Here is a 19,999-nt window from a genome sequence, read left to right on the forward strand (position 1 = left end):
CTTTTCATGCAAATTCCTTTATGGTGCCCACTAGTTTAAAACAATTTTGTTCTATATTTTGGCCAAAGTGGTCTTTAAGAACAAGGAATGGTTTGCCTTTATGTTGCACGGCTTTTGCCCTTGTATCCTAAAATTTAATTTCCCAGTAAAAGTTCACAACTCCTAGCCTGTGTTCCTGGAATAATGTCTAGAGAAAAGATGGTCTCTGAAGAATTCTTCAGTTTCTTTACTACATCAAAAATCCAGCTTTGGCTTCCAGTATTGGAGAATTGAAAAATTAGGCATATGATCTGATCTGTAGATGGTTGGTGGCTCTTCATGGGACTTCGTATTTGACTCCCATAGCAGGCCCTCAAGAATGTCCTAATTCATGAGCCTTACTTCGCCTTTTCCAGTAAATGCTATTGGATTGTGTGCTTAACCCACTGTTGAGGTGCCTCTGCACCCACCCCTTTTTTGTAATCTACATTCTCTCCACTAAGCTTCTTGCCATGCCTCTTCCTCACCAAATTCTTGCCTCTTTGTGGAAATAATTTACCACTTAATTTCTAGTTAGTGTTTGTCTGTCTTCTTTCTAGTACTGGAATTAAAGTGGCACTGGAATCGGAGAAACAACTTATGTAAGATTCTATGATTTAGATGATTTGATTCATGATAGAGTTTCTTATTCCAATTTGTCCTTTTTATCATCTCGTGAAACTTCAAAGTAGAGGGTTTTTTTCAAATGTTTTATTAGTTGAACTGAGTATGGATGTAGAAATGAAATAGTTGTATACTTGAAATATTTAAATATATATTGAGATATATCCATCTTTATTTCACAATATCCTGCTTTGATTTTTTTTAGGTTTTCTTACTAATTGGTAAGGACTGTCCATTCCTTTTAAGAGATTTGCTTGCATCTCAGGAGCTTGCTGCAGTCTTTGGACAATCTGTGGTGAGTATATGGTTCTTGAAGTCAGTTCGTACTGCATGTGAGGTGCATTGTCCTTTTTATAAGATGACTAGGTTCCAAGCAAACTACAACTTAAGTTGAACAAGCGTTTGTAAATATTGTAGTATGTACATAGTTGATATCCCTTTCCAAATGTTACTTAATTACAACAAGTAGTCAACTGGGGGAGGGAATAGTGCAAGAATGTTAGCTAAAATTTTAATCTTAAGTGGAAATATGTTTTTATGGTGAGGTGTGTGTGTGTGTGTGTGTGTGTGTGTGTGTGTGTGTATATATATATATATATATATATATATATATATATATATATATATATATGTATGTATGTGTATATATATATATATATATATATATGTATGTATATATATATTAATACTCTTATATTCTGTATAGTCTCCAACCAAAAATCTACATATGTGAAAATTAACATCAGACATTACAGAAATTTAAACATTTTAGGTCTGTGACTTCTAGAATGCAATGTTACAAACTATAATAGTCCAATACAAGCTAGAAGATGTCACATCAGAACAGCTTAGTTTTAAAAGAATTTGCCACTATGTTGTTGTGAAGTGCCTTCTGAAGTTCCCAGAAGTAGTAATTTTCATAGTGATGCAGAGCAGCTGGCCAAAAAAAGGGGATGGTATTTTGCTGGTAGTGCTTACATCATGCTAGGCTTTTTATGTGAACAAGAGAGAAGTTAGTTTCTGCTCAAAGAATTTACACTTCTAAAAATATATAATGAGATAGACAGACATGAGTTATTTGATATTGCTTCAGATGTTTAGTTTGTTTGTATATTTATACAGTAGTTTAAACCAATATATAACATATTTCATAAGGATGATCTTTGGGTTTTGATAGTACATGCAATCCAAGTTTCACAAATAAACAATCAGCAGAGTTTGAGATTTTTTTTTTTTCTCTTGTGGACATGAATCTGGAAGATCCAGCCTGACTAAAGAAGTTCCAACTCTTGGGTCAAGATCTGCTCGGTTACATTAGTATAAATGTATTGATATATATTACATTATTGGGGATTTATACACTAGAATATAGAGCAAAAGTTGGTCCCATTTGTTTGTTCTTCCTGATCCAGCATAGTTTGTAACTAGTGATAGACGGGCTGCGCCTATTTATTTATTTATTTATTTATTTTTTTACATAAAAAACTGAATAATGTACAAACAAAATAGGGAAAACCTTTTTATAAAAAAAAAAGTGTGCCATGTATCGCGAGTAAATTATTTTTGTGGCTTTTTGTTGTAAACCATGATCGATCATCTTGATGGGGCTAAGCTTAAGGACATTCCTTGAAGATATTAATATCCGCTAAAATAGTCTCTCACATTTTTTAGGAGGAGAAAGGCATACAAAAGTTGAAATATATATTTCCTTACATATTTCCTCTGTCCCAATTAGATGAATGTGCTAAGAGTATTCATTGGGTCTCCATATGGTTTAAATCTCCGTAACATTTTGTGGCATGGATTTGCTTCACCTCAAGAAATTCCTGCAAAGTAAGTTACCGGTGAAGTGTTTCCAAATGTCCCTTTTTTTGCCTGTCAGGCTGCAAGCTGTAGAGGAGCATTCAGCACAACCAATAGCTCTCTCTCTTGAAATGAAAAATTGGTACACTCCCCTTTTTTTACCAATCCACTTCCAACTGACTATTTCAACCATAAATGAAACTAGTGAACAGAATCTGTATTTGTGGTTGAATAGAGGCAGGGCAGAGCGCAGGGGAAACTCGTGGCAGCACTTCACAATTTTATTTTTTAAAACTGCTGCTTTTTAATAGCGCTGCCATGGCCAATTGTTTTCCCAGCTCTGCTCCAGATATGTCTCAGTTGGCTAGTCAAGTTTCATTTTGTGTTTGGGTGAGTGGGGAATTCATTCAAGAGCTATTTTTGCTTTGGTGTTAAACTTTGAGTTTAAAGTATTTAATTGTGCCGATAGGGAAGTGAGTGAGTCAGTGCTGTTTTTGAGAAACCTGATGCCTTTTGTGTTAGAGAAGGTGATTTGAGCTGCAGTGGGAATAAGCAAGTGCAAAAGGTACAGGAATGGGGTAGATAGAAAAGCGAACAGACACAGCTAGAAAGTGGGTTTTTATAATTCCTTATGTTTTCTTTCACCAAATCAGATGTTAGGTGTTTTCACTCAGGTGACGGGGAGAGAGGGAGGATTGGATTTGTTGTTTTAAAAAGGCAATACTCTCAAGATTTTGTGCATGAGATTTCTTTAGAATATCCCTGTGCCACAAACATCAGTTTTTCTGGAATATATGTACAATTTCCCTTCTAACATATTGTGATGTTGTGGTATTTCCCCTAGATATTGCTCTATGCTGCTTATTTTAACTGCAGGATTGGGCCAGTTGCTAAAGATATACCTATTGCAAACTGAAACCATTTTAGTACATCGACCTTATATAGCCTTCACTAACTTAAAGGAGTTGGACATTTTTCCAGGCAAGTATCTAATTGTTAACAAGCTGTGACATTTTAAGATTGGCTCCTGAATTCTTTGTAAATGCAAAACTACCATTGGAAACAATGGCTATTCCACAGTTCTAGGACTGGTTTCAGAGTAGCACTGAGCCCTTAATTAAGACATCTGTGTGTACTGCTGTTAAATGAAGAAAGTAAATTGCAGAAATATTTTAATATACTTAATAGAGTGTAAATAAATACATGTAAATAACTAGAGTGTAAACAAATGGAAAAAGAATATCTAAAATCTAAATTGGGCATTTAAGCCCATGAAGTTTAAGCTTTTTTATAAGCGTTATAGTACATACTCTAATCTGTTGATAATGAAAGTACAATCTGTGTAATTAAGAATCTCCTACTTTACCTCTGCAAAGTCAGTCTTTGCAGAGTCAGTGTTTCATTCACCCACATGGGCTTGTGAAGGGCTTCATTCTGTACCCAACTGGAGATTCAGTCCTGAGGGAGGGCAAGGTGTAGTGCTCTTCTCTGGCAGAAGCCCCAGGATATGGCAGCAGTAGCATCTTTTATTTTTTTTGGCCAGGATTCTCTAGAAACCCCGCTAGTAGAGGCTGCCTGAGGGGAATTTCTTAGATTCCCTAGCTATGTCCCTCCTTGGGCAATGCCTCCCACTCTGTGGGTGGCACCAGTATGCTCCAAAGCCTTCAGCTTAATGGGGGTTATGGACATTTTTGTGCTACATTGACCCACTTCCAGATGGACTCTCATTCTGCTGGTGGAACCAAGATCAGGCCTCTGAAGGCAAAATCCAGCCCAACATTCAGCTCTCAAGTATTATGAAATGATACAGCTGCTTCTGAATTTGTCTTTTGCCATATCATTGTGCTTCAGAATCTAAGCTTTCTTTTAGAAAAGAAGTTATTTCTAGTCCTTATGGTTATAGAGAAAAGCTTCATAATGTGAACCTAATGCAAGGCAATGCAGTAATGTCTGAGTGTCCAGGTTGCCTGACACAATGGCTTTGAGAGGCATTTATTGTGATGAGTTGTCAACTATGAAACCTAAAAATGACAATCTGAGGAACACAGAAAAATGAAAATGTAGGGACAGCACAAAATTTAATTAATATTAAACTATCACATAGGTTACTATACTGACTCTTAATGAAATTAAATGAAGAATAAAACCTACACTTTCTAAATTTATCTGAAGGTGATGCAGAACTTCCACCATAGTGCCACAGAACTCAGGTCAATCTTGCTGTGGAATGCTAGCCTTGCCAATAGGCAGCAACCAGTTTTTAAAATTCATGCGTTCTTTTAGTCTGTCATGTATAACAGCTCACTGGTAATGCATCTTATTATCACTCTTTTCTCAATTTTTGAGCTTAAAAATGTTTTTAACCGTACAGCTTTAATTAGTTGACATTAAAAGGCTTAACCAAATAATTGAATAGCTGTTAGATCTCTCTACAGATTAAGCAGAAATAATTTATATTTTTGAATGAAGTGCTTTGAATAATTCCTCTTCAGTAAGTCTAACTCTCTACATTTCGGTATATATTGTTAATTTAAACAAATGTTTTTGCTGATTTGTAGATTTTAATCATGAAGCACTTTCCTTAACTGAGGAAATAGCAAAGATGTCCAGTTTTGTATTAAAAACAATGTTACCATTTTGGATTGCTGCACTAACAGCTTTCAGGCAACACAGGTAACAGAACTGCACTATTACATTTTCCTTCATTTTTTTTCCTTACTAATTTCAAAATGATTTTTTTACCCACAGGCATCCATTATTTATGGAATAATCTGTTAGCTTGCAAGGCTTTATGAACCAGAAGCATTAATGGCATCTAAATGTGTTAACTAGCCTCATGCAAGTGTACAGATCGTGGACCTGGCATTCAGTTTTGCTTGTACACCGGACCCTCACTGGAACACACGTCTATATAGCGCAAATTCGCATATAACGCGGTCATGGCCATGGATCCCAAATTTAATTACTTTAATTGCAATTCATTTTAACACGGTACTACACATGGATCCCAAATCCTGCATTCTAGCGAGGGTCCGGTGTATTTGCATTAAACTCTGTTTTCATTAGAATGCAGCATGGAGTCAAAATTAAATATTACACTTTTTTTTATGTGAAACCCTTGTATGAGAATAGCAGACCCGTCAATAGACAAGTGACAGCTAGAATTCTAAACTAGACTTTGAAGTCAGCGTAAGAGTTTATATGACAAACACAGAAAAATGGAGACCAAAAAACAGAGCATTATAATAAATTAATTGAAAAAAAAATTGAAATATGCAAACTTTGTTTGTGGATCTGTGTAATCATATACAATGTTAGTTCTGTCTTCCTTTTCCCTTCCCATTATATGCTACACCAACCTGTCACATCATGTCTTTATTTAGATTATAAGCTATTTTCTGGGCAAGGTTAGTCATTGTATGTTTGTACAACACCCAGCACAATTGACCCTGATCTTGATTGGGTGTCCAGTGTACCACTGTAATACAAATTTTAATAAGTGCTTATGGACAGCCATAGCTTCCACAAAGATCAGTGTGTGTTTAAAGAAAAAATTAAAATCTTACATGCATTCCTCTAATTTTGCAGGTATGCTGACTGTGTTATACTGTTACTCCCTCAGCTGGAAACTGGTCTTAGATTACTCTTCACCACAGTTAATAAGTGTCCAAATAGACTGTTAACTGCTGAGGTAGGGTTTTTTATTACCGTGGTACCTTTTTATTAATATATATTCATAACATGCTTCAAACATGTCCTAAAATATTTTAATATTATACTTAAACAAGTAGCTTTTAAATGGATAATATAGTTTGATCTTTTTACAGACCTCTGGTACACCTTTTAGAGTGTCACTTGATAGCTCTCTTCCTTTGTTTACAAAGGTTTGAAAAGTACAACAGTATAGCATTGCCACTTGAATGTAATAACTTAGAGTGGAAAACTGCTTATACTATTTTTACCTCTTTTCTTACCTTAAAGGGATGATTCCAATTTATAGCAACTCTGGTTTGTCATGGTAATTAAATAAAAATTCAATACGTAAGTGTAGTTAGTATCACCACTTTTAGTTTCTCAAAATGGAATTATTACTATGGTATCTTTTTTTCTATTGTAGTCATCTTCTCTTTATACCACCTTTGATGAGGTAAGTTATCTGTAAAATCTTTTGGAATATTTGAACATGTGTGTTGTTTTTTTACAGTAAAGTGTTTATTATAGAATTCAAGCCCAGAGAAAGATGGAAATACATAAATTTAAAGATACTAATGCCTAATATCATACATATGGGCCATGCTGAAGTCTTTTGAAAATAAAGATAATTCCATGAACTTTTTGAAGTTGAGAAAAGTTTTCACAGACCTGACGTGGCAAAGATAGAAAAATAAGACTCACTACAACATCTATGAACTCCTGGCAGCTCCTCAGTCTACACTTCTGTGTATTTTCCTCATGGTCCTTTATCTTCATTGTTTCCCAGCTCTGAATTTCCCCCATCTTATCAATATTTATTTTCCATTAAAGTGCTCCAAAATGTACACAGTATTCTAAGTATTCTAAGTGTGACTGAAGCAGTTATGTACAAAGAAGGTATATTATGTCACCAGTCCTTGGGGCTTGATACAAACAATAAATTATAATCCTTAATGAGAGATCATAACTAACATGAAATGTTTGGTATTGATCTACACTGTGACTCCATTGTTTTTATCTAAAATAAACTAGAATTCTTTCAGTCCTCTTATTAACCCCATAAACGTTGATCTGTTTCCAAAGCACAGTGGTTTTGCAGTACATAAAATCAGGAAAGTAGTTTGGTCCCAAAAGCTGCAACAGAATGGAATACAGAATCCAGAGCTGGAGAGTGTAGTATTTTGTATGTCCCTGTTGCTTATTTGATGAGTAGGTGATAACTTAATTTCTTATAAACAGCTTTATTTTATGTCACTAATAAAAACAAAATACGCTCTTTTTATCTGCATAGGATCACCTGTTTGAAATAAATGCAAATGTACATAGAAGCAAACAGCCTATAATAACCCATTTCTTTCCTATTTGACTCTCCAAAAGCCAACATATTTTGTTATCCCATATTGTCCATCACTGCTAAATAAAACAGTTAACTTAGGTGATGGAGATTTGGTGGTAGTTTAATGTTATGGATGCTTACTATTATAGAAAGTATTTTTCATTTAGCTTTATAACTTTGGGTTTGTTCAACATTAAGTTGTCTTTAATTTCAAATGATTTTTTTCTAGATGCTAACAAAACAGCTGAATGACAAAGAAATCAATCAGCTTCCTCTAATTCTTGGAGAGTCTTCAATGGTAAGTGTATTAAGTGCTTTTTATTTAGCAGTACATTTATAACTGATAGTGCTAAAAGTATAACAGATTCCTTAGACATAAGAAGATCATGTCCCCAGGAGCTTACAGACCAATGAATGCCCCTGATCCTGCTTCAGTATGAAAGAGGCAAAATAATACTTGGCATATAAATATAAGATTAACTAAACCAGCACAGAATGTTGAAGACGAAACCTAACTTGAGAGCATCTGTTTTTGTAGGGAGTTGGCTTTATTACCTGGCATCAAGAAACTCACTGGCAGCAGGAATTAATTTTTTTTTTAATAGAAAGGTGGCTATTTATTATGAACATCTTGACTTTATTCCTTTTAACCGTTGTTTATCATATTGCCATCCAGACTACTTCATTGTTTCTGACCCTCAATTCCACTCTATCTGCCAGAGCTATAAAGTATAGACTCAGGAGTCTTTGCTTAAATTTAGTCATTTTCAGCTATTTTTGTTGATTGTGGGCTGGTGTTGTACTGTTTTTTTTTTTTGTTTGTTTTTTCACCTCTCCTCAGACCTTTCCCAAGATGAGAGTTGCCTTTTTTTAAAGAAGTGGGGTTTAAGAGGTGTTCCTCTTGCCCCTTTAAGTTCTCCATTTCATATGGGCCTAGGTGCCTTTTATGCCCCAAGAATTGTATGCTTATTAGGGTTTCTGTAGAATTGTGCTATTTACTTAATTTTGTCCACACATGATTCCACAGGAATTCCTTTGGGATTTCTTGAACCATCAAGAGGGTCCACGTGTAAGAGATCATTTAAGCCATGGAGAGATCAACTTAAATGAGTTTCCAAGAGAAATAGCCAATCAGATACTTGCATTTTCAGTTACACTTTTATGCAGATTTTCAGAAGAGGAGGAGCTTGCAGCTCTTAAGGTAGGAGCTGGTATGGTGCAAGCGGAACAATGTATAATCATTTGGATGCCAAATATGATTTTAAAACCATTTATGGGCTACAACTTTCGTAATTGTTTTTAACCCTCAGCACCTTTTTGTAGGTGCCACGCTAAACTTTAAATATTTTCCTAGCATTGCTCTGTAATACTGAAATGAAGCATAGAAAAACTGTCCCCAATATTGCCCTTCCTGAATTTAACCTGGTTTGTTCTTTTCACCCCTCCTTGTTAATATGTTGTTTCTTCCAGCTGTACTTTAACTGCTTAATTTTTAACCTGAACTGTATATATTTAATTTAAGATGATCATTTTGTCCTCTCCACCTTGCTGTTTATCTCCCTGGTAGCTCAACTCTGAATTACCTCCAGTTTATCAGTATCTTGCATTGAAGTACCTAAAAGTGCCCACACTGAAGTCTGGCTGAATAAGTTATGGAGATAAAATCTGACAGAATACAACTATGAATGTGAACTTGGTACAATAATAGAAATGTGGTTTTCACCATGTACTGTATTGAGTCATGTTAGTTGCATATCTACAAACACATGTATTTCAGTGTTAATGGTCAATAAGCATGTTCCTCCCAATTTCCTGTTGATATTTAAGATTACTTTCCCTAATTGCAATATATTAATGCAAGCTCTACTGAGCCAAACCTCCATTTATTATCTATAGCTCATTTTACTAGATCTTCAAGGTACAACATATCCTATTTCAGTGGAGATTGGAGCTTTTTTTTTTTTTTACACAAAATTTCATTGATAAAGAAAACCAAGCAAAAAAAATATTAAGAATCTAATATACTAATTAATGTCTTGATCCTTCACTTTGACACATTTAATTGAACATATATAACTAGTCCCTTTTGAAGTCAGTGAGACTGTCTCATGTCTAAAGTTAAGTGTGTGCGTAAGTTTTTACAGGATCAGGATCTGAATTTTTAAAATTAGTACCTGTTTTATCATTTATTTTTGTAAACTAGGAGCACACAGCCATTAAAGCACTGATCAGCTGTGCGAGTTGCTACCGTTCTCGGTTTCATCCAGTTGCCCAGCTTAAGAAACAGGTATGTAGATATGACAGGGAGGGTAAACATTCCATACATCTTTAAAATTTTGTTTAACTGTTGTCTTTTTGCTTTGATAGTCCTGAATAACTGTTAGGCTTTTGAGGGAAGTTAAACTTTATGTACCCATGCAGTTTATTTTATTTTCTTAATTGAGACTCAAGTAAGATATTAGGGAAAAGCTTTCCAACTATAAGGATAGTTAAGTACTGGAATAGGCTTCCCAAGAGAGGTTGTAGAATCCCTGTCATTGAAAGATTTTAAGAACAGGTTAGACAAATACCTGTCAGGGATGGTCTAGGTGTCTTGGCCCTGCCTCAGTGCTGGGGGCTGGACTATGTGACCTTTTGAGGTCCCTTTCGGTTCTACATTTCTGTGATTTCTACAGCTCCCCATTTATTGAGATTGCTTGTTAGGGCACTTCTCTTGTTGGTGTGTTGGGGGATCTGCTCAGCCTTTTCAGGTAACTTTGCAGTTTGGTTCCATCCTTGTGTGTTTGCTGCCCCACTAATTTGAGGGTTATCTGCAGATTTGTTAATAATTGAATATACATTAAAGAGGCATCTGACAAAAGTATGAAGGCCTAGAGAGACTTTTTTTTTAGTTGGTCAAAAAAGTTTTTGGAAACCATAGCAGTCTTGGATTAGACTAAAACTAGTAGGAGGTGTTGCTATATATTAGGGGTGTCAAATGATTAAAAAAATTAATCGTGATTAATCACAAGATTTAAAAAAAAATCATGATTAATCGCAGTTTTAATTGGTCCGGAGCAGCTTGGCCAGAGGCGGCTATATGGGGGGAAGGAGGCGCAAGCAGCAATGGAGCAGGTCAGTGGGAGGAGGGGCACCCCAGGCCCAGAGGCACGCAGTGGTGCCCCCTGAATACAGTGCCCTGAGAATAATCTGCAGATCGCAGTTGGAGAACCACTGAATTGCTCGATAGTCTCTCGCTCTTTATTGAGTTGGGTCTGTATTAGACAGTACCTTCGTACAAACTTTTTAAGTTAGTGAGGATATGAAGTACATTACAGTGATAGTACTGATTAATTCTTTCATATTAAAAGATGGGGAAAGTAAAAAATGGCTGCAATTTAAGCTTATATTGTGGCATGAACTTTTCATTTATTTTAGGACTTTCCACCCTCTATGTCTTGAACATACGTGCCTTAATTGTAACTACTGAACAAATGATTTACAAGATATAGTAATAGAGATTTAAAAAAATTAAAATAGTAAAATTTGTTGCTGTTGCAAGGTATCTCATATGGGCTATATCTTGTATTGAAGTTTAGCTTTATTAAGGTGTATTTGACTTCCTAGGTGCTGGAGTGTATGAAGAGCATTAGTTCATGGCCTGAGCTTCCTATAGTGCCTGAAGAGCAAATTCAAGATATTCCAGGGTATGCCTGATCCGTTTAAAAAAAAAAAAATGTACCTTGAAACCATACTTATAAGACCCTGTGTTCTCCATAGCAAGTGGGACCTAAATTCTGCAGCAGGACTTCCTGTATATTACAGCAATCTGGTACAGCAGCCTGGAATTCTGTGGCAACTTCATTTAAACTAAAAATGGAGGTTTCTATTGAATTCAACTTGAAAATGAATAATACAGTTACTACAATATCCCACATGCCATGGGTAAGTGGGCTAGCCCTCTGGGGGTATGTCCACTCGAAGAGTTTTTAACTCCAAGTTACCAATTAACTTGAGATGGTTAACACCTTGAGGAGCGTCCAGACTAGTCCTTCCAAAACATTTATTCCAGGCCACAAACGTTTGTGGTTTTTTTTCTTTAGGGATGCATATACAATTCACTGGAGACTTTATTTAGTAATTCAGTATGCTTTATTAATTAAGTGTAGAAGTTTTGTTTCATTCTGTATCCTCTTGAATAAGACACTCATGCTTTCCTATAGTAACTTGTTCTGAATCTGGGATTGAATTAACTTTCCTTTTCAAAAGTTTAGTAACCACACTTCAGAGATGAGCAACATTGTATCTAAGGCCTGGTCTACACTGGGGGAGGAATCAATCTAAGATATGCAACTTCAGCTACGAGAATAGCGTAGCTGAAGTCGACGTATCTTAGATTGAATTAGAATCACTTACTTCACATCCTCACGGCGTGGGATCGACTGCCGCTGCTCCCCCGTAGACTCCACTTCCGCCTCTCACCCTGGTGGAGTTCCGGAGTCAACAGCAGAGTGATCGGGGATCAATTTATCGCGTCTACACTAGACACGATAAATCGATCCCCAATAGATCGATCACTACCCGCCAATCTGGTGGGTAGTGTAGACGTGGCTTGAAAGAGTAAGAAAATGTGAATACCTTTGCTTCCCTAAAAGAGATAGTAATGGTGTACATTCATAAAGTATTTTGGGACTAAAAGCACTTACAGAAATCACTGAACCTACTGCAGAACTGAAGCAAAGTTAGAAATAGAGGAAGGTAATATGAGTCAAAGCCTCAGTGAAACAATTCTAGGAAGATAACTTTAGCAGTGGTTTCTTGGAGAGACTGTGCAGGGTAAAAATGAGATCTGGTGAAGCCAGAAAAATTTACTGTAATTTTGGGTAAGAGATGACCAACAGTTTTGATAATGATGGAAAAAGTGGGCTTTGGTAACATTAAAGTGTTGACAGGACTTAAGGACATAAGGGGAAGAGGAGAGAAGAGTAAAAGATAAGCCTATGAGTCTTGGAAATAATAAAGTTAGTGAAGTTGTTAATGATAGAGGGGAAGGTGGTGGAACAAGATGACGAATGGATAGCAGTTCTGTTTTAAAAGAACGGAGTTTGAGATGATTGTGGAATGCTTGAGGAGGTGCGTCTCAAACAGTTGCAAGGTAGTGTAGGAGTGGAGAATGAGACTTTCATGTCATTGGCATAGTGATAGCTGAAATGATGCAAATGATCATATTGCTAGGACTATAGTGCAAGAAGAGAAGGCAACAGAAGCCTGAAGGATGCCAACAGATTGGTGGCTCCTCCTCCCCTAAGAGATATTGATGGAGCTGCTAGCAAAGTAGAGAGGGAGCCCAGAGGACTGAAAAGGAGTAGGGATGAATAAGGAGAGGCAATCAGCTGTGAAGACAAAAAAAAATCACTTCTTGTGGTAGAAGCTTGGATACCACAGTGATGGAAGACCTTATAAAAACAGAGAGAGAGAATAAGAATGAGGAATTCTTCTGAACTTGACAAGGAGGTGGCCATTATTGATTTTTATGAGGCAGTTTTGGAGATATGGAGGGGACAGAAGTCAGGGAACCTGAGGAGATGAAAGATAGGAAGTCTGTGCATAATGGAAGTATTTAGTATGCTGCAGGATTCTAAAAAAGAAAGTAAGGAGATGGGATGATGATGCATAGGGAGGCTGAAGAGACTGAGAGGACATTGCTTTTGAGATGGAGAACACAAGAATTTGCTTGTAAAACGGAAGGAAAGGAGCCAAAGGATTACAGGGTAGTAGTGAGCATGTGGATAAATTGCTGTGACAAAATAGCTTTTGCTTCAATTAATTGTGTTAAGATGTAAACTGTCACACTACTTTACTTTATTTTTGTGAAAGATTCCAAAAGTAATTTTTTTCTTTGTTTTTAAGGTTGGAAAGAAGTGCAGAAATTAGTCCTTGTATTTCTATAACTACAGAAATCCTCTCTCAGTTGCAACACCATTTGCCCCAGAATTGCTACATTTTAGATGATCTAATGAATAATCTTCTAACTGAGAAGTAAGTTTAATGTTCTCCCATCCTTGAATCCATGCTTAGTACAATTTACTTCTGGAAATGAAAGGAATGTAGGACAGTAATGAGAGTTCGCTGCACAAGTTGTTCCTTCCCTTATCTTATAGAGCAGCATTGTTGAAGGAATCATCACATGTATTTGTATGGTACTGTAGTTTCCTCAGTCTAAAAGTCTTTAGGATTTAGCAGAGAACTGTTCCCCAGAATGAAGGGGAGAGAATGCTGTTGTAATCTTTTTGCTTTGCAGTGCAACTTGAAGAAATAACCATGCTTGTATTTCAGAAGTGGGGAAGCAAAATAGTTAAAGATGCACAAGAACTTTATGACAATAACTTGACTAAATTACCTTCCATCTGCTTTGTGGTGCTGTATAACACTTTCCAGTGTTATAAGACAGGCCAGTCCTTGCTTACAGACAGCCCTCCAACCTGAAGCAAATACTCACCAGCAACCACACAACAAAAACACTAACCCAAGAATCTATCCTTGCAACAAAGCCCGTTGCCAACTCTGTCCACATATCTATTCAAGGGACACCATCATAGGCCCTAATCACATCAGCCACACTATCAGAGGCTTGTTCACCTGCACATCTACCAATGTGATGTATGCCATCATGTGCCAGCAATGCCCCTCTGCCATGTACATTGGCCAAACCAGGCAGTCTCTACGTAAAAGAATAAATGGACACAAATCAGATGTCAAGAATTATAACATTCAACAACCAGTTGGGGAACACTTCAGTCTCTCTGGTCACTCAATTACAGACCTAAAAGTGGCAATTCTTCAACAAAAAAACTTCAAAAACAGACTCCAACGAGAGACTGCTGAATTGGAATTAATTTGCAAACTGGACACCATTACATTAGGCTTGAAGAAAGACTGGGAGTGGATGTGTCATTACACAAAAAGTAAAACTATTTCCCAGTGTTTATTTTCCACCCCCTACTGTTCCTCACACGTTCTTGTCAACTGCTGGAAATGGCCCATCTTGATTATCACTACAAAAAGTGGGGGGGGTTTTGGTGGTATTTTTTTCGTTTGTTTTTTGGGTTCTCTCCTGCTGGTAATAGCTCTCCTTACCTGATCACTCTCGTCACAGTGTGTATGGTAACACCCATTGTTTCATGTTCTCTGTGTATATAAAATCTCCCCACTGTATTTTCCACTGCATGCATCCAATGAAGTGAGCTGTAGCTCACGAAAGCTTATGCTCAAATAAATTTGTTAGTCTCTAAGGTGCCACAAGTACTCCTTCACTCTGCACTAGAGATTTTAGTCTTAGCATTGTGGTTGATGTTACAGGTGTGCATGACACTTAAGTGTTCATCTACCTCTACAAACTTCTCTACTAGCCAAACTTACATTTCTTGAGTCTTTGAAGTAGAAGCTGAGATTTGCTGTATATTTTTGTTTCTGAGATTTCTGGAGGTCTAAATATAGCTTGCATTACTTGTTTCAATTGTGAAACTTATTTCAATTCACATTTTTAAAAGCCCCACTTAAGTGTTTGCATAGAGTCTTTCTTTACCGCCCTGGGCTGGATTTGAACCAGTGACGTACAGTCATTTCCTCGTGATGGCTCTTCAGTGACCTTGTTAATATGAACTGATTAACTTAATCTAGTTTGTAGAGGACAAGTGTCTAAGTACAATCGTCAATGCCTCTGATGTGAAATGCATCCTTGCTGGAAGTCTCAAAGAGTCCACTGATTAAATGAATATATTTAAAAACAAAACTGCTTTCCCTTCTCGTTTCCATCAGGCTCATTGCATGTGGGCAGGATAGCATGTTGAAGATGGCTCTTCTATTGCCTTTAGTTTACATAATTTATAGTTAGAAGACTTGTTTTCCAATGCTGTTAATGTCACTTTTCACAAGCACAAAAATTCCTTTTAAAGCATTAAACTAGGAGGCTTCTTAATACTGTTTAATGTTTTTTACACTTACAACCATTATGTCTGGCATGGCGAAATATCTTGCTGCTTGTTGTTTGTTTTTTTTGTTTGTTTTTTAATAAATTCTCCCCTAAAAACAAACAATTTGAAATGATGTGATCATCAAGAATTGTGACATATTTAGTCACTGACTAGCATATATAAAGATGACACAAGTTGGCATTTTAATATCTCTTAATGAAGCCTAATCTAATGTGGTGTTGATTAAAGCTACAACTTGTATTTTATGAAATGTTAAGACTAGTTCTTGGTGTACTGCTACTATTTAGCTCATGGTGTTTTGTTTTGGTAGATTTTCTGTTTTGGACACCAGTCTATTGTGAACTGAACTATAATTAGTGAGAGCTTTAAAACAGACACCTCCTATTTCATTAGTGTATATTGTATATTTTTGGCCAGTTTTGTATATTGTGGTATTATTTCTTTACTGCTCTGGCCTGGAATGAGAAACATTTCAAAGTTCTAGTGATGTGATATTACTTACAGTAATATGAGAGAGACTACAAATCACTCATGCTAAATATTCTTGTTTTGGTGAGTCATGAGGAGACTGAGTAAATCTGTTTCCAAAACATCTGGATTAGAATTTTTTTAGCTCAGGCTACACTGGAATGGATGTGAAATCTTTCAGTTTTTAAACCCTGTGAATGAAAACTGAAACAGAAATGTTTCCTGGTTTACAGGCTACTGCTTGAACTCAGTAGTATGCACTTTTGTACCCTGTACAGTCCACGTTCTGTACTAGAAATATTGGTTGTGTTCCGTAAGATAAGCACACAGTGCCATCAAGTGTCAGATCAAGTTATTACCAGCACTGAAATGAGATACAAGCAGTGGATAAACAAGATACTGCATTCACGACAGAGGCATAACTATCTACGCATGTTAAACAGGTTGGTTGGTTGGTTTTTTTTTCCCTTTTTTTTGGAGGTGAAGGGCTAATTTTAAGAATGGATTTAACAGAGCAACTGAACACTTCTTTCCTTTTACTCTGCATTTGTACTCTTCCATATTCTGTTTATAAAATGTTAAAGCTAAATAGGTTTGTGTGTCATTGGTCTACTTAGAGTTAAGAATTTTCCATAATTTCCGTTATACACTAGTATATTAATGGAAGTAAAACTCAAGTCGGAGAATAATTTATTTGGATATCTCTAACATTTTTCTCTTGTCTGGCTTGGAATTATTAGGGTCTAAATAAAAAGGGTAATTTAAATATTTGGGGTTTTTTTAGCTTGTTCTCTTGGATGAAACTAAGCACTAAAAAAAGAAAGGAGGGAAAAAAGTGAAACTTCCAGTCTGTTAAAACTGAGTTACAGAGTTTGTCCCTATCTTATCACTGCTTCTCTCATCATTTTATCGAGTAGGATGCTGGCCCAGATAAGGAGTAATGGCTAGGATTCCATTAATGTAACTCCTAACCAGCAGTGTTGCTTGGAGTCTATGATTAAGCTTTAAAAATATGAGTGGGGTCAGAGAAATGAAAATTCTAATAAGTTAAAAATAATTTTAATTTTATCTGGGATTGCAAATGCTAAAATGCCTGAGTTGTATATATGCTTATTTAATGATGTCACTAAAATGTGTATTAATGTAAATTATTATGTACTCTCAACTATAACCAGTACTTAATGTGTGCCAGGGCTGAGCCCCCAGCACCTCTAGGCTTGGCAGTTCATAGCCCTGGCACCTCTGGGCTTGCCACATCAGTTATGAATGTGTAAAACTTGCTTGAGCCCTGGCACCTCTTTCATTATAAATTCAGCACTGGCCATAACCCTATCCTGACACTATTTCCCCCCCCCCGCCCCAAAAAAACTTAAATATATGGCTCTTCCTTTTTTCTTGCTTGTAAATTGTTCATAGCTATGATCTTTGCCCCATTTTTCACTAATGAATCTTTCAGAATTTTTTTCTTTCATTCTCCATACCCATTTTAGGGTGGAACAGGAAATCTGAAGAATAGTTTTGTATTTTAAAAAAAAACTCTATTACAATTTTCTGCTTATTTCTAGCATTAAATTTCTGTCTCCTGTGTTACGTCTGATTTTAATGTTGATTATTCTGGAACTAATCAACATCCATACTGTTTGTCAGAAGAATCCTTGTGATTATCAGCAATATATAAAGTGAGTATACAGTACTTGCTTAATTAAAATAAGTGAATAATATAGACTCCTTTCACCCTCCTTTGAACACCTTTGGTCTACATTATGTATCCTTATTGAAATTGTGGTTTAACAGCATGTGATACATCAGGTAGTCAGTCTGTTTCCCCTATCATTGCAGTAAGAATTTGGGGGACTAGTGAGAGGCTTGCTAACTGAAATGTCTTTGTTTACAACACGTGGTTCAGCTATTCACAATTTCAATTTTTCTTAGATTTCCCATTGGCACAAATAGGAGCATGGTCTCACATTCAAGACCAAAATTAACAATAAACTTTTGATTTAGCATGTAATCAACTTCATTATTTCCACTCTACACTTTATTGGAGATCACAGGCATTGTAAAGTGTTTGGCTGCCAAAGAATGGAAATTGTAGGAGAGAACTCCTCTATATACGGTTATATTTCTATAGTCCCATAATATTGCATTTTTTGTGCACCAATATCAACTGCAATTCTGCAAATATTGCTTGTCCCCGTCTTTCTCTCTCTACCCATCCTTGCCATAGGTAAAGGAAAAGTGATGTAGCAATGATCATGTGAGAGTTGGGAGACTTGGAAATCAGGAAAAAGTAGCAGTCCCAAGTTGGGCATCATCAAGGTCTGGTCTGTCGTCCTTTTAGAAAGTCTTTTGAAGAATGACTTTTTCATATTTTTTTTTATTTCTTGTAGGTTTCTAAAGTCAATCTTGCAGTATACCGAGAACTTGGTGACATACACGAGGCCAGAGAAAAACAAATGGGATGAATCCATGGAGCTTACACACAAAGCTTTGATAAAAATTAGGACTTTCACCGAGAGAAAGCTAACATTAATGCAGCTAGCGACACAAGTGAAGCTGTCTTGAAAACACTTTGTTTCTGTTACATCTCAAAATTATTATTTTTTTAATGCCTCAAAAGTTAATGTGACCAAAAGTCCTAGAATATGTCTACTCCTTCCTTTGAGAGCAGCTTCCATCAAAATGCCTTTGAAACCAGAATGTGGCATTTACGTAGCAACAGTGTTGCTGTTTGGAGTTGGATAATTGTACTTCCTGAAAAGGGAACATTTTGTAAAGTGCACAATGAGACACTGAGCTCTTACCTCAAAATGATTTGAAATGTATCTATTATTTAAGTGTACTATGTGCTTTGAAGAGTGATATATATATCACTATATATATATAGTGTACCTGAAAATGACCAGGAAAACAACTGAAATAAATATATTGAACTGAAAAAAAGCTTTCAATGTGGTGAAGCTAATATTTGGCCATTTCTATGACCACATACAACCCATTATCTCTCACATGCCCTTAAACACATCCCCCAACAACAACAACAAAAAACCAACAAAACCAGGTTACAACATTTTGAGTTAACAGCATTTCCTGAAATCCTTGTTTGCTGGTATTAGCACAGAAATGGGCAAACATTGGGGTGTGATTTTTTTTTTAAAATTTTGTCTAGAATTTGAAACTGTTTACATGTGAAAACACTAACATATTTTTGTGTTCTTAGCAATAAGTATTGAGCACAGTATTTATTATACTCGACATGGTACCATTTTTGGTTAGTTTAATTTTTCACTTTATCTGCTAGTGCCAGTTTTTAATGTTTCATAGTTTGGGTAGAAATTTGGTTTTGTACATTGAAAATCTGAAAACATAAATGTTCATCTTGATCCTAAAAGTGATATGTCCTTATGTTGCATACCTCATTTTTCTTTGTTTTTCAAAAATTATGAAAATAAATTTCCCTTCTCCCCTCTCCCCAACCCCCAAAGAAAGGGGCTTGCATCAATTCAATAAACAAGCCATCTACCAATGAACATTAATCCATGTGTCTTTCCTAACGGATGTAAAACAGATAAATGCCTCTTGGTCAGGTCTCCATTTCTTAGTATTTATATATTAGTAGTGTAAGAGGCTTATTACAATAAAAGATTGACTTGTTTAGTCTGAAGATCACTCCAGAGATGAGCTTTTCTTTTGTATTCTAAAACCATAAGCTAGTTTGTATAGAAGTATGAAGACCTCCTTCGCTGGCTGGCTGGTAACTCTCTATCACTAGTGTGTGTCATTATTCTTTACATCCAGAGAGTAATGTTTCTTTCACAATTCAATCAAAGGGCATCTGGCTAACACCATTAAATATCTGAATTGTATTTTTTAGGAGTTATTTATCCTTCATTGAAAATCCCAGTTGGAAAACTCTTAGATCAATTATCATTTTAGTTCCTGTGATTTTATATATTCTGTTTGTCCAGGGAAGAAACACAAGTTTTGAAAGTCCTGCTACATACAAATAGACCTCTTCTTCAACAGTACCCATAGCAGTATGTTTCTCAGGTGGTATTTATAATTTTGCATTTAAACATTCACT

At 36.1% G+C, this 19,999-nt stretch overlaps 1 protein-coding gene across 8 annotated transcripts in view; it reads left to right on the forward strand.

Annotated features, from left to right (window-relative positions):
- ERMARD (ER membrane associated RNA degradation) overlaps positions 1-19,584 on the forward strand; it is a 34,092-nt gene extending 14,508 nt beyond the window's left edge. For 6 of the 8 annotated variants that reach the window (XM_038395028.2, XM_038395029.2, XM_038395023.2 and 3 more), the window contains 14 exons: positions 848-937; positions 2,378-2,475; positions 3,290-3,426; positions 5,004-5,118; positions 6,034-6,136; positions 6,563-6,592; positions 7,704-7,772; positions 8,502-8,675; positions 9,678-9,761; positions 11,081-11,160; positions 13,364-13,492; positions 16,149-16,358; positions 17,481-17,594; positions 18,306-19,584. In XM_038395028.2, the coding sequence (XP_038250956.1) occupies positions 848-937; positions 2,378-2,475; positions 3,290-3,426; positions 5,004-5,118; positions 6,034-6,136; positions 6,563-6,592; positions 7,704-7,772; positions 8,502-8,675; positions 9,678-9,761; positions 11,081-11,160; positions 13,364-13,492; positions 16,149-16,358; positions 17,481-17,594; positions 18,306-18,480 (1,608 nt within the window). In that variant the 3' untranslated portion in view covers positions 18,481-19,584. The remainder of the gene's footprint in view (positions 1-847; positions 938-2,377; positions 2,476-3,289; positions 3,427-5,003; positions 5,119-6,033; positions 6,137-6,562; positions 6,593-7,703; positions 7,773-8,501; positions 8,676-9,677; positions 9,762-11,080; positions 11,161-13,363; positions 13,493-16,148; positions 16,359-17,480; positions 17,595-18,305) is intronic. The other 2 variants (XM_038395027.2, XM_043511331.1) reach the window with 2 other exon arrangements.
- The last annotated feature ends 415 nt before the right edge of the window (positions 19,585-19,999 follow it).

The sequence above is a fragment of the Dermochelys coriacea genome, chromosome 3 (assembly GCF_009764565.3).
Source record: "Dermochelys coriacea isolate rDerCor1 chromosome 3, rDerCor1.pri.v4, whole genome shotgun sequence".
Taxonomy (NCBI): domain Eukaryota; kingdom Metazoa; phylum Chordata; order Testudines; family Dermochelyidae; genus Dermochelys; species Dermochelys coriacea.